This window comes from Bombus terrestris, chromosome 9, assembly GCF_910591885.1.
Source record: "Bombus terrestris chromosome 9, iyBomTerr1.2, whole genome shotgun sequence".
NCBI classification, from domain to species: domain Eukaryota; kingdom Metazoa; phylum Arthropoda; class Insecta; order Hymenoptera; family Apidae; genus Bombus; species Bombus terrestris.
The window spans coordinates 13,923,540-13,936,503 of record NC_063277.1 but is presented as its reverse complement, the minus strand read 5'-3'; the positions used below and the strand labels follow the sequence as shown (position 1 = coordinate 13,936,503).

General features: G+C 41.5%; 1 protein-coding gene across 2 annotated transcripts in view; it reads right to left on the bottom strand.

Annotated features, from left to right (window-relative positions):
- LOC100649264 (neuroligin-4, X-linked) overlaps positions 1 to 12,964 on the bottom strand; it is a 261,737-nt gene that overhangs the window by 102,269 nt on the left and 146,504 nt on the right. For both annotated transcript variants that reach the window (XM_003397768.4, XM_012311998.3), the window contains exon 5: positions 1,282 to 1,635. In XM_003397768.4, the coding sequence (XP_003397816.1) occupies positions 1,282 to 1,635 (354 nt within the window). The remainder of the gene's footprint in view (positions 1 to 1,281; positions 1,636 to 12,964) is intronic.

The following is a 12,964-nucleotide window of genomic DNA, read 5'->3' as shown; positions in this document are numbered from 1 at the left end:
TATGTGAGGTATTAAGGATAAAATTTTATTCACGTGAAAAAAAACAGACGAGCGACCCGATAAGATTGTAAGCCCTGGATAACTCGGTGCCAACTAACAGTCGAACCATCGAAACATAACATTAAGCCATCAAAGATTCGTATGCTCTGTCATATTCTATTCTCTTAATATGTAATTTTATAAGATTTTACCGTTACGAATACAAAAGTTATTCATATATTTCATATCTGTTATTCGATTTTTATAAGAGATTATATTTGGAGGTTTAGGATATAAAACTCCTTACGATATAGCGAAGAACCAAATTTTTTTACCTGCATTTCGATAGAAACGGTTATTGAAAGATTTAAGTAGTATAAGTCTGTCGCGGATCAGACAACCGTGTCGCGTTACTTATATCTGGTATTCTAACTACTCGGAAACTTCTATCAAAATTATTTCTAAGTAATATAAATGATATTAACTTTATTTCTACTTCTTTCTCTTGGGTGTGTTGAGTATTACGAACAAGAGGAGGAAGAAGCAATCGATCTTTGGAATTGCATCTTGAGAAACGTCCGAGCTTCAACGTCGATCAGAAACCAGTTCGACACACATAAGCTCGTTTCCTTCTGAATTCTTCTCGAGAGTCTCGTTAGCGGTTCGTTCCACGATCGAAGGAATCACCGAGAAGTATTGGATTCCCCCATTGAAGAAGAAGAGGCTTCGCGACCGTCGCCGTCTCGTTATTTATGACATAACGATTTTTCTCTGCTCTTTGCGCACATTCGACCAGAACATCGTAGCTCCGGTTAATTGTTTCGGCACAATCGGCGCGTGCGAGCAAAATTATGAACGAGACAACGGTGTATAGAATTTAATCGAACCGAGAAAAACCGTAAGGAAGATGTAAAAATGGTTTCATGCCTCTAGTAACGTAGATTGAGAAACTGGATTTTTATCGTGTTACGCGCGAACTTTTCCGAGTTCGTTGAGATTCGTTGAGATTACTTGGCGAAAGTCACAGTCGATCGAATAAACTTCAAACTTGAGAATAAGGGAGAGAGGAACGGCGAAATTAAACGTATTCTTGGTAAGCCTGATTTTTTATTGATCTTTCAATTTTAGAGAGAACTTCTTCAGAATTTATTCTGTATAATTCGTTTCGCCTGTGGTTGAAGACTTAGTGAGATATTAAAGACGGTTTATGAAGCGTTACATTGTGAATCAATCGTTTGTTTGAATGATTTATATGCCAGAAGCACGGGGCATATTGTCGACAGAGAGAAAAAGATTACTCACCACGAATGACCGTCGGGCTGATGGCGAGAAAATGAACACAGGAGGCCCCAGTCCCTTGACCCATCAGCGTCACGTTGTTGGGATCGCCGCCAAACAGAGCAATGTGCTCTTTGACCCACTGAAGCGCCGCGATCTGATCCATCAGCCCATAATTCGCGACCCTCGCCTTGGTCTGAGGCGCCATGTTGGCGTTGAGAAAACCAAGCACGCCCAACCGGTAGTTCATCGTTACGATCACTTGGTCCGTGTAGCTGGCTAGTACACTGCCATCGTACGGATTTCCGCTGCCCCAGTCGTAGCTCTCCCCGTGGATATACAGCACTACCGGATGCTTTCTACTATTGTCTGCCATGCCTGTGTACAGAAACGTATCTTTTATCGTTTCCTTCCTTATAAAAAAATGTGTAAAAGATATCCAAATGAGAAATAGAGATATCTCTGAGCCAGCTTAGAGATCTTCTTTCACCCGAGAATAATCTCTCCTTTTCATCTTTATTCATGCAATATAACATAGCACGCGTCGAATCCGATAACCAACATCGACGCGACGTAGCGACTAAAATATTAACAGTGTGCCGTCAGTCGATGTTTGGCAAACAATCGTCGAAGGAAAACGTTGCAGGCAACTCTGAACTCTCGTTCCGTTCAAGGTCCGTCGCAGTCTTTGTTCCCTTATCGTCGTTTCGTCTGGCTGAAGGTACAGCTCCGAGCAACGAAGGATGCAACGAAGAGTGGAGAGAATCGGAGGGTTGAAAGGGGATAGAAGTATGATGGCATTGTTCACAGCGAAGTCTGTCAGCGATTTACGGTTGCGCCAGAGAAGAGAAGAGAAGAGAAAGAGAAGAGAAAGAGAAAGAGAGAGAAAAAGAGAGAGACGCGACACTGGGAAAATTAACCTTGCGACAGAGAATGCTGGGCGTGACGAAACGTTCCAGCGGATATGATGGCCCGCTAATGCTTCTTTGCTATTGTCGCGTGCTTCTGTATGACAGCTGGCCGCACTCTAGGCACCGTGAACTGCGACATGTGTCGATTCGTACGCGGGATCGCGTGAAACGCGCTTGGCCGACAGAATGTAACGAGAAAACGCGTTGGCTAGCACAAACGGCAGACTTTTGATTAGAGCTGGAATGTTTTACTGGAACGCGTCTCGTGATTGGATGCAAACCCGCAGGGAACTGCGGGAGTCACTCGATCGTTCTTCTATATTGCAGAAATTCGTAGTTGATTCGATATTTGTAGAGAATTGTAATTGGGATGCGAAGATCAGTAAGAGGGAAAATTGCTTCTATCGTGATTTCTTCGAGACAAAATACAGTTGACGGTACGATTTAATTGTGTGGCTATTGTAAATTGCAGCAAAGCAGAATGACAGTAGCGCTGGTCAATCATAAGATTAGCTTCTCTAATCTCGCTCGTAACTATTCAATATTTGCGTTCATCAGCAATCACATTTTCCTGCAATATGCATTGACTATTTAGCCAACGATGAAATTACCAGAACCGGTGAACAACTGGTCAATACAGCATGAACTACCAAATACCGTTTAAATTAACACGGTACATATTTCGATGCTGTATAAGCTTGAGTTACCTTTGATCGATTTTATCGAAAAGGAAGAATTCCAGTGGTTCGCCTATTTCCTATCGCGGAACACCGACCCCTATTCGAGCGACAATATCAACGTCCACGAGAAACGGGCAAGGAAGGAAGCGTTAAAGAAAGCAGCACGTGAACGACCCTCGTCGAAACAAAGACCGATGTTGACCGTATGTCTGGTCCTATAGAAAAGTTACAGCCAGGGCTAAAGAGGGGCTTGCAGAGCCGAGACGAGGCAGGGATGGTTGGCAAAAGGGATTCAAGTCTCGGTCTTCGACTCACGCTTCAGAAAATATAAAGTCTGGGACAGTTCGTCGCTCCGAGCGCTTGAATAACCGTGAAGGGCTTTAATTTTAACCCAAAGATTGCTAGTTTAATGTATTTTCATTTCCATTTTGCTCTGTTCCATAATTAATGCCAATTTATTTTATGCGAGTACCCGAGTAATTTTCTGAAATATTGATGCTGTATAATTTAAGGTATTCTAGACACGAAGATTGGCTTTTGCTACATGAATACTCGAGCGTTGAATAAATTGCCACCAGGCAAAATGAGAAACCAAGGTTGCAATTTTCATTTGGCATTCCTATTTTTAATACCTCTCCGTCACCCAGGCGAAAGATGTAAATTCACCACCCGTCAAATTTTCCATTTGCTATGAACAAACACCAGTTATTGAACACATTACACTCCTTTCTGCCTCTCCACATTTCCTTCGGTAGTATCGCGTAGCTATATTTATCTGATATTCTATAAATAGAAACGTGTATTGCGTCGCAAGAGAAAAGTGAATATCACAGTAATTTTTTTGCAGCCTATTCTCCAATCATACCTGGCTCATCCGCTCCCTTCGTTTCTTCACTCTAACAAGTTTTTCCAGATACTATTTCGTTAACTTTAACCAACTTTTTCCCTCTGTTATCTTTCAGTTTTAATTATTCTTAAGACTCGTTTCTAGCGACGTACTGTTATATATTACCGAAACCTGGAGTTTGAAAGCTTTAATGAAGGACAGAAGGAAAAGAACGGCGACGATAAGGAAAATTAGAAAGAGTCCGCGTAATAAAATCTAGAAACCGTGGAGTTGTAATCAGAAAGAGCTAACGCTTGGACCTCCTTTTACAATTCATAATTATCGATCTCATCCCTTTGAGACAAATCAGATGAATTAGAAAAACATCCTTCCAACTTCCAATCTTCCTCTACCAACCGCGTTCAGTTGATTTTTAGTAACTACGATCCTTTTCTCGAACCTTTACGATTGGTTACCTTTTTCCTTGGTCCCTTTTGACACACAATCATGTCCGAGGTTTTTTTAATTCGAAAGCTGTCGCGTGTCGGTTTCCTCTACCGAATTCCGCCCGTTTAATGGCACGCAGTCAGCCAATAAACCGCGTCGCAATTCTCGCGAGAGCTGGCTCAAAGGGGATGACGCTCGGTTTAGCCTCGAATACCCGTGATGCACGCACAGGCTGCGTCGAAAAAGCGGTCCGCGGGTGCATTGTGTTGCGGCCAGTGCAATAATGCGGTGGCCCGCGTCCAACCCCTTCTCTAGTTCCACCCTCTACTCTGTCCCAGTGAAATTAAATTGCTGGCTGCGCTTAAGTAGCGACCCCTTCACTGTTCCCAGCGCAAATCTGGTTACTCGCCTTTTCGAAGGGATTCCGGAGATTCGTAGGAATATTTTAAGCGTTAAGGGTGGATTTAAAGCCTGTTAACCCTTGAGGACCGCGTGTCGATAAAATTTGACGATGAAAAGTAAGTACGTAATGAAGAATTAGAGAGAAGTAATATTTCTTGGAACAATTTGGTGTTTGATGGTTTCTGCAATAATTTTTGGGCGGATATATTTTTGTAATTAACTAACTTTTTTGTATTTATAATTGACTAGTTTTGCCCTGTTCTATTTTTCACGACATTACTAAAGCTTTGCTTAAATTCAATCATAAAACCACGAAATATCTGACACTTCTAATTCAGCTGTCTGACTATCTACAGACAGATCTACTTAAAGTTGGACCACAAAACCGAAGCGCCGGAGATGTACAGAGATACACGCAGTCGCGTAAAAAGCTCGAACAACATCGAGAAACAATTCTCCACGATGTTTACTTTCATCCTATCCCGCATTGTTCACATTCTGGAGCATCGGCCCGTTTCATTTCCGGCAGATTTTCCTTCCATTACTTTCTCATCGCACTCGTACAAACTCCTTAACTCGTTTCTGCAGAACTTTTTCCTTTTCCTCGCCACATCCCCGCCGATCGCCTCCTCCCATCTCTCGTGCCGTATTTCTACCGTTTCTGAAATTATCCCAGGATCTTAATCAAGTAAGTACTTCGTTCCGAAAAGCAGAGTTGCCGAGAGGCGTTTAGCCGGGTTTCTTCGCAATAGTTGACGCACGTCTCATATAAACATCCAGTTTATTATTGCAACTTGTACATTTTTTCACATTTGTATGCACTTCAAAGTACTCCTTTGTTTGGATTTCAATTATTAAAGGAGAATTGTTGATTTCTTTACAAATCGCTGTTATGTCTTCGATATAGAATTAATTTTCTGAGAGTGACAAATTTGTCTAGATTGTTTCTGATTCGATGCGAATGAAATGTGATCCCCCATCCGACTATTCGTCTCCTCTAAGCCTATATCCATTAATCTCTTTCCGTTACTCTGTCAGGTCAGATAGTTAAAGAACAGTATCTTGCTGTGGGTAACCTGGCTCATTGATAACCATTACACAAGGGACCGAAGGGAAGGAAAAAGAAAAAGACGAAGGGTTTCATTGGAAGAAGAGAACGACGGGATCGTGTGGGGAGACAGAACCGAGCTTTCCTAACTGGCCTTTGTCGTCCACTGACAAAAGACAAATAACTCGCCTTTCATCTTGCCACCTACGGAACCGCAAAAAGCCATTCCGAGTTTCGCTTCATTCCGGACGCCGGACGCCGGACGTCCTCTGGATTTCGTTCTTCCTCCGCGAAAGTCCGAAAACTGGGACGAGTTAAAAGCGGTTTTCACGGGCCGCGTAGACACAGGGACAAACGAACGTGTGGGCAGGTCGTTCGAGGCCTCCAAAATACGTTCGGTTGCCTTTGAACGGCGCCATTCGAGTGACTCGTCTTACACACGCGCTCCCATTCGACGTTTTCGACGGTTTCTTTCGTTGGGATTGCCTCCTGTCTTTTGTTCCACGTTTGTTAGAACCTTTGTGGAATGGTCAACTTTCATCGTTGCTTTCTTTCTTCTGGTTCTAGGCTAGCGCGTGTCTTCGTTACAGAACAACCGAGCGAGAAATGAAACGAGTGAGAAATTCTTATTTTAGTGGAGCAGCATAATGCAAAGACGGTGTAACACGGATAAGAAATGGAAGAACGAAAATCTTAGTTTAAATTCATCGGTATTTTTTAACATATTTGCATTTAATTTAGATTTGATGCAGTTCCCTGTTACGTAACACGAATAGCGAGATTATCCTTTTTCGTGGTTACGCGGTTACAATTTAATTGCGATTAAAAAACGTCGTTTAAGCCTATTACATATTTTTGGAGAGTTTAATTTTTGATCAATTACCTCGTATCGGGTGTCGACACTTTCTTTTCAGCAAAACCCTTTAATCTTTAAACATAGCTAGGCAAGACTTCCTTGTTACAAAACGGTTTCTTCTTCATTCGATGGATAAACTGCCAGGAACGAGGCCCGCGGGGAACAGAGCTTGAAAGAAATATTTCCTGGTCGTAAAGAAATTTGCTAACTGAAGTAGCTCGGCAGCTTGCGAGACGGCCAGGAACGCCCAGCCATGCTTCCGGTCCAACGGACTCCATCAAAAGCACCAGCTTCTTCTTCTTCTTTCGTTCTCTATCTTCCGTTCTCTAGTCGCTCTTCTTTGGCCCGGTCGCAGGCAAGTAGTGTTGCATATTTGATGAGACGTTTCACGGAGTCCTTTCAGCCGGCAAGTTCGCCGGTATTAGCATAGTAAACATGGATTTACGTTATGCCTATGCATTCGCGCGGGGATCAGGCGAACTTAGGCGTGTGTTCGCGCTGCGACTTTCGCGAACTATTCTCTGGCACGTACACGGTTGGCCTCGCCGACCGGATTTCGCCTCTTCCACTTTGCTAACTTTCTTTTTATCGCTTTGCTTCATGCCTCGCTGTCGAGTTAGTTGATTTATTTTAATCTTTCTAGTTTCTCTCGTCCTTCGTTACGCATATCTACCTCATATTTAGAGAAATATAGAGATTTGATCAGTATACTAATTAACTGGATTTCGGATTTACGTTTCATTTCAATTGTTGTATCGTTGATGTATCCCTACGCAGCTAATTAATACCGAACTAATATCTCGTTGGTATTTGAACAATATCGTTGAATCGATTGCTAGGTGTTCGTGTTCTATACGCACAATGCGATATTTTACCTAATTATAATTAATATTACAATAGAAGTTCTTATTTTACTGCAGAAAAATGAAAGTAGGTAAAACGAAACTAGGATACGTTGTAATTTGCTCAAGTTATCAAGCGATAAAAGGATATAATAGCGAAAAATTCAAGAAATTTTTGCCAGAAGGGACTTGTACGAATTTTACTCGAATTTCGTCAACCTCCTTGCAGTAGACATTAAGGAGGTAAAAAAGCAGCTTCCATAAGGGGCTGTTTAATTTCTCATTTGCACGGAACTACGACAATGTCTGCATACAGTAGCAATCGGGCGAGACACCGTCTCCATAGTGTCTTTATCCTTGATTGGATGCTGGCCCGAATCGATGCGCTTCGCTCTGTCTGTCCTCTTCCCTTTGAATTCCCTTACTTCCTCGCGTTCAACCTCCTTGAAACTATGTACACGGAGTTACACGTATTTACACGCCCTGTTCGAGCATCAGGTTTCGCACGCTTGCTCCTGCGCATAACCAGGAACGCGAGCACCGATAAAATTAATCTGTTTTTGGTGGAATGACGATTTACTCGGAGAAGGTGCTTCGTGGTTGGATTGAGTTAAAGCGAGATCGTTGTTCCAGCTACAGACGTACGTAGATAGAGAATTGAGTCAGAGGGAACAATAGTCTGAGCACTTTGACGTGTTTCAAGGTGTGTGAGTTAGTTAAACATTCTGTGAAGTAGATGTTTGCAAAATTTACAATTACCTTTGTGCAGCGCTTGAGTTAAGGCAGGCAAAGTTAAATTAATTAACGAATAGATGAACATTTTACCGAGACGTTTCAAAGTCGCTTTGCGTGCTTCAATACGAAATTAAACCATTCCGTTGCAAATTAAAAATTAGGTTCATTTGATCGGGTTAATAGAAATCTTAAGTATTTGTGGGAGACTCTTAGTAGCTCCAAGATTATCATTTTGATTACGGAGGGTATTAAACCTGAATATATAAACTATATTTTGCTATCTGAACATGTACGTATTATACATAGGGTCATCTGCAGAGAAATCTTGTACAAGTATCTGCACGACTAAACGGCCAACCCTCCTATCTTGTACCTATCTCTCGCGAAGCTATTTGCATCCTGCATCTTTCGAAGATAATCGAAATCGATCCGCATCGTAAATGGCTAACTTTCGCTAACAGATATCCGCTATACTTGGCGAATGAATGGAACGATTAGGTTACGTTGCAAGAAAGGGATAAAAGACCCGTTTAATTTGAGTATGTTAAAATTATCGATGATAGAATTATTCTAATGAATAAGAATGCTAATGTACATATAAAAATAACTATTTTGTCAGTTATTAATTGGTTCACTTGCTTTTTACTAGACCCGTTAAAGCATTTTCAGCTGCAACAGATATGTCAAAGGACGCGAAACAAAAACATACTACAAACGATCAGTTTTTGATACAGGGCCGACAGTGTGGTTTACCAAAGGGGTGAAACTTGGCAAGCCGACCGCGACCAGGCAGAGTCTCACTTAATCGAGGTCGCGTAATTTAAGTTAAGCAAGTCGTAAAGCCCGATTCGTAATTACATGCATCCGTTATGCACCAACACCGGGCCATATTCGTACGTACGTGCGTAATCGAAAATCGTTTAATGGCAGGAACCAATGGCCGTTTGCCCCGCTAAATTGTTTCGGCTTCGTCGTGCTTTCTTTATTTTCTCTCGCACGCGCCCCTTTCTTTTCTTTTTCCTCTTCCCAGCAGCCGTAGCGGATATTGGAATCGTTCGAAATTTAATTGAAGCTACACCGATGCACAAATCCACGTTATATTTCCGCTATCTATTTGCCTCTCCTCGTGTCTCTCTTCTCTTTTATTTATACGAGCTTTTACCCGGTTTCGTCCAAAAATAATTCGGTCTTAGCTTTTAATTTAACCATTGAATCACAATTACGCGTAAAATATTTTCACAGGTATTTTAATCACGAGATATTTTCGTTTCGAAAGCGGGGCATTGGCAAAAAACGATCGCACAAAGAGAACGGGCGGTTAGTGACTTGGCCTGAAGGCAGCGAATGGCTATCGATGATACACGTGATCACGCATCGATATCTGTAACAGACAGCTTTTCTGTTACAACGCTTTCGATTATTAAATTGTTCATCGGTACCGCGGGACGATGCCAATTAAAGTGCGTGCTCGTGTGAGTAACGATAGTTAGATAACAGGCCTCTAGTAATATGGAAATACGGATAATGCGATTAAATATTTACAGGTTCGCGTCTGGTCGAATACGTTTTACGGATAATTGGAGAAAAAAATGACTCGATCGAAAAAATTGGATTTTTGATCGATCAAGACGTTCGAAATTCGTTTTAAAAGATTACCGAGGGATAAAAAACCTATGAGCTTGTTCTTTCGTTTGATACATTTTCATCTACGAATCTCCAGATATTTGTTAACTTGGAAGAAAATTTGCACGTTTAGATTCAGTATGTATGTCGACAATATAAAATTGGACAATATTATGCAACAGAACTTGCATATCTGAGACAAACTGAGAGTGTTCGATCTCAACTACATCTGCGTCGAATATTACACGCGTGAGAAGTCGCAGCTGGTTACATACAAATCTATCTAACTAGTCTGTTGTTTCTAATGCTCCCCTCACTAAAATTTATTCCGCAAACTCGGAAAACACACCTTCTGGCAATTGTCAATTGTTTCGCCCTCCGTGTATCCCACTGGTTGCACTCTGTTGAAAGCACCGCTTCCGGTGAATTTCTTGATACTTTGTTTAACTTTGTTCAACACTTGTATACTGGCTGATGCCTTCTTCTTCGGAGAACTATCGTTACTAACAACTTTACTCAGCATCGTAGTTTCGATGTCAGCGGATGTCCCAAATTTTTTAAATCGCGTTTCAACGATTCGAATGCGAACAATACTTGGGAAGGGAAACTTGAAAAATAAAACTATAAAACGTCTTGGTTCGAAAAAGAAAACTTTAGGCTCTGTACGATGATTATGAACGTTAATTAAGAATAGTTGATCTGTTGTAAAACGATGTAAAATTCTTAATCGATCACGTGTAATATCAAATATGCGAGCTATAGTGTTCGAAGGAAATTAATATTGTCAACTACCAGTATTATCGAATCATCAATGTTTCTTTTACAATATCCTTTGTGTCGTTAGAGGGTGGGTAAGAATTTGCACTAGAAAATTCTATTGTACCTCGTTTAACTTTGGCAATTGCGCAGAGAAACCCGAGGTCCTTTTTAAAGAAACGATAAAATAATAAAGGGTTAAAACAGCAGTGTTTCGAAAAAAATTTAAGAACAGAAACGTTGAAACACGAACGAGGAAAGTTTCGCCGTGACAATGAAACGAAAGGAACGCACACGGGTGGCCGGATTGCCAAGGCACGTTTCGAGTGCCAAACCTCAGGCTTGGCCGGGCTTATGCGCGTGGAACGCCGCAGCTGGCTAAATCCGAATCCGCCTAACCGCTACGTGCGCCTCTCTTCGCTTGTTAAATGTCCCGCAGAGCGAGCCGTAAGGCGGCCATCGGCCCGAATCCGCTGGAGGCGTGCTCGTGCTGCCTCCTCTCAACTTCGTTTCTCTGTGTTTAAGCGAGTTAAGCCGTTCTCCTCTTGATTCGTAGCGTTCCGCGTTGCAACGAGCGACGAGAATCGGTGATTCAGCGTGTTCACGCGCTGGGATTAAACAGAGTTTGGCTAATAATCCACTTCTAATTACAAGTTTCTTCGGTTTTCCTTGTCATTAAGCAATTTCGCGAATGTTTGTAAATCGTGGTCGTGAATTTTGATGGGAACAGGAAGGACTGCTTTTTATGAGCATGAATCTTCGATTTTCTTATCGTTGGAAGGTTTTGACAGGTACGTAGGAGAAAAGAGTGTTCAATAAGTAATGACTAGATGAAAGGCTTTTTCTTCGAGAGCACGCTGAAGTAAGATAATGATAGCTCAAGTAATAGGATTCTTTTGTGCTCCAAGACCCCGATCTTCCTATACCTCGATATCGTCAGACATTGTTATAGCATAATTTTCAATAGTCGGTGATTAATTTTCGAGATATAGATGGAAGAAGCGAAGGCTGAAGTACGAATAAAGTTCGGATGTTCGATCTTTTTTTTCTCCTTGATACTGCGATTGGAGGATTTCACAGCGTTTTTAAATTAAAGTCTTTTGAAGGGACTTGAAAACAAAATATGAAATCGAATGGTCAACGAGAATTTCCCACGTGACATTTTATTAAAGCCGTGGTGCAATAACTGGGCATCAGATGGTGGGCTGGCAAGATTCGTTCTCGCGGTGTAAATTGTCTGCTGTATCTTCTTTTTTCTCTTTTTTCTTTTTTTTTTTTTTTTTTTCTAAAAGGAACGCACCCATGGGAGTGTCAGGCAACAGTCGTAATTCCAATAGAAGTTCAATTCCATCGGATTGTTACGTTTTTATGCTCGATTACTCGGTAACCGTTCAGGCATCGATGCGTTCCCTATAGATGCGGGAAAGTGCGCCCGCTCATACACACAGAGATATCGTACGGTAACATCGTGGACGATAAATCAATTAGTTGACTTTCAATGCCATGAAACCGCGAAACTGCACCTCCAAGAGAACACTCAAAAGGTAGACAAAAAAATGGGTAAGGTGTGGATATCGATTTATCGTTCGGTCAGCGGTTTGTTAAATTTTTTTTTGCTCTAAGTGGTCGCGTTTCTCTCTGTTCCACCGTTATGCACTTTCTATGCACATTCGATTGGTTATTTTTATGACTTTCAAGTCCACTTATTGGCAAACGCCTCGCGTACGAGTTCCTTTTAATACAGGTAAAAGTTTCGTGCTTGAAAATTGCGTTTTCAAACGAGATTACGTCTATATATATCTTAATACAAATCGACGAATGACATCATTCTTCAGTCTTCGATAGCAGAAGAGCAACGCCAGCAGTGTCCGCTGTTAATATATATTTATATACGAGATTAACAATTCGATGGTTTCAACGTCGTAGAGATTAAGTTATTGTCATCATCTTTGAGCTTAAACTACGATCGCTGAGGATTGGTGTGTTAAGATGTGTGGTCGCTTTTAATTAACTTTGTAATTACAGTTTAGATACGTTCCATCTAATCTGGCTAGCTTACATTAGCACATTGCATGATGGTGGCTATAGTTAACAGCATAACTATAGTAGGTGTTAAATAAACGCAGAATCTCTTGTTGCTTTGTCATTCCACCCATATATCATGAATAATATGGATGAATAACTAAAGTTCTGAAGGCGATTTTTCTGAACATAGCGTTGCAAGAAAATGCACGGCAGAATTATTTGAAAACTGCGTGCTTCGACTGTAATTCACTTTGGAACTGCGAGCAATTTCGATAAATCACCAGGCAATACCAGCCTTCCTCGCTTCAAGCCGCCCTGTGTGTTTGAAACACTTTCACGTTATTTCTTCTGCGTGCTAAGGAAGAAATGCAGCAGAGAGAGAACGAAATTTGGAAAGAAACGACAACGAAGGACAGCGAAGGAGAACAAGGATCGCTAAAGCATACAACTTGCGTCTCCAGCTTAGAAAACCACCTTGCCGCTGGTTTTATAGGAGACTTAACCTCGTCAAGGTCTTAACTAAAAGCGTCACGTACTGACGTGGGCGCGAAGGAAA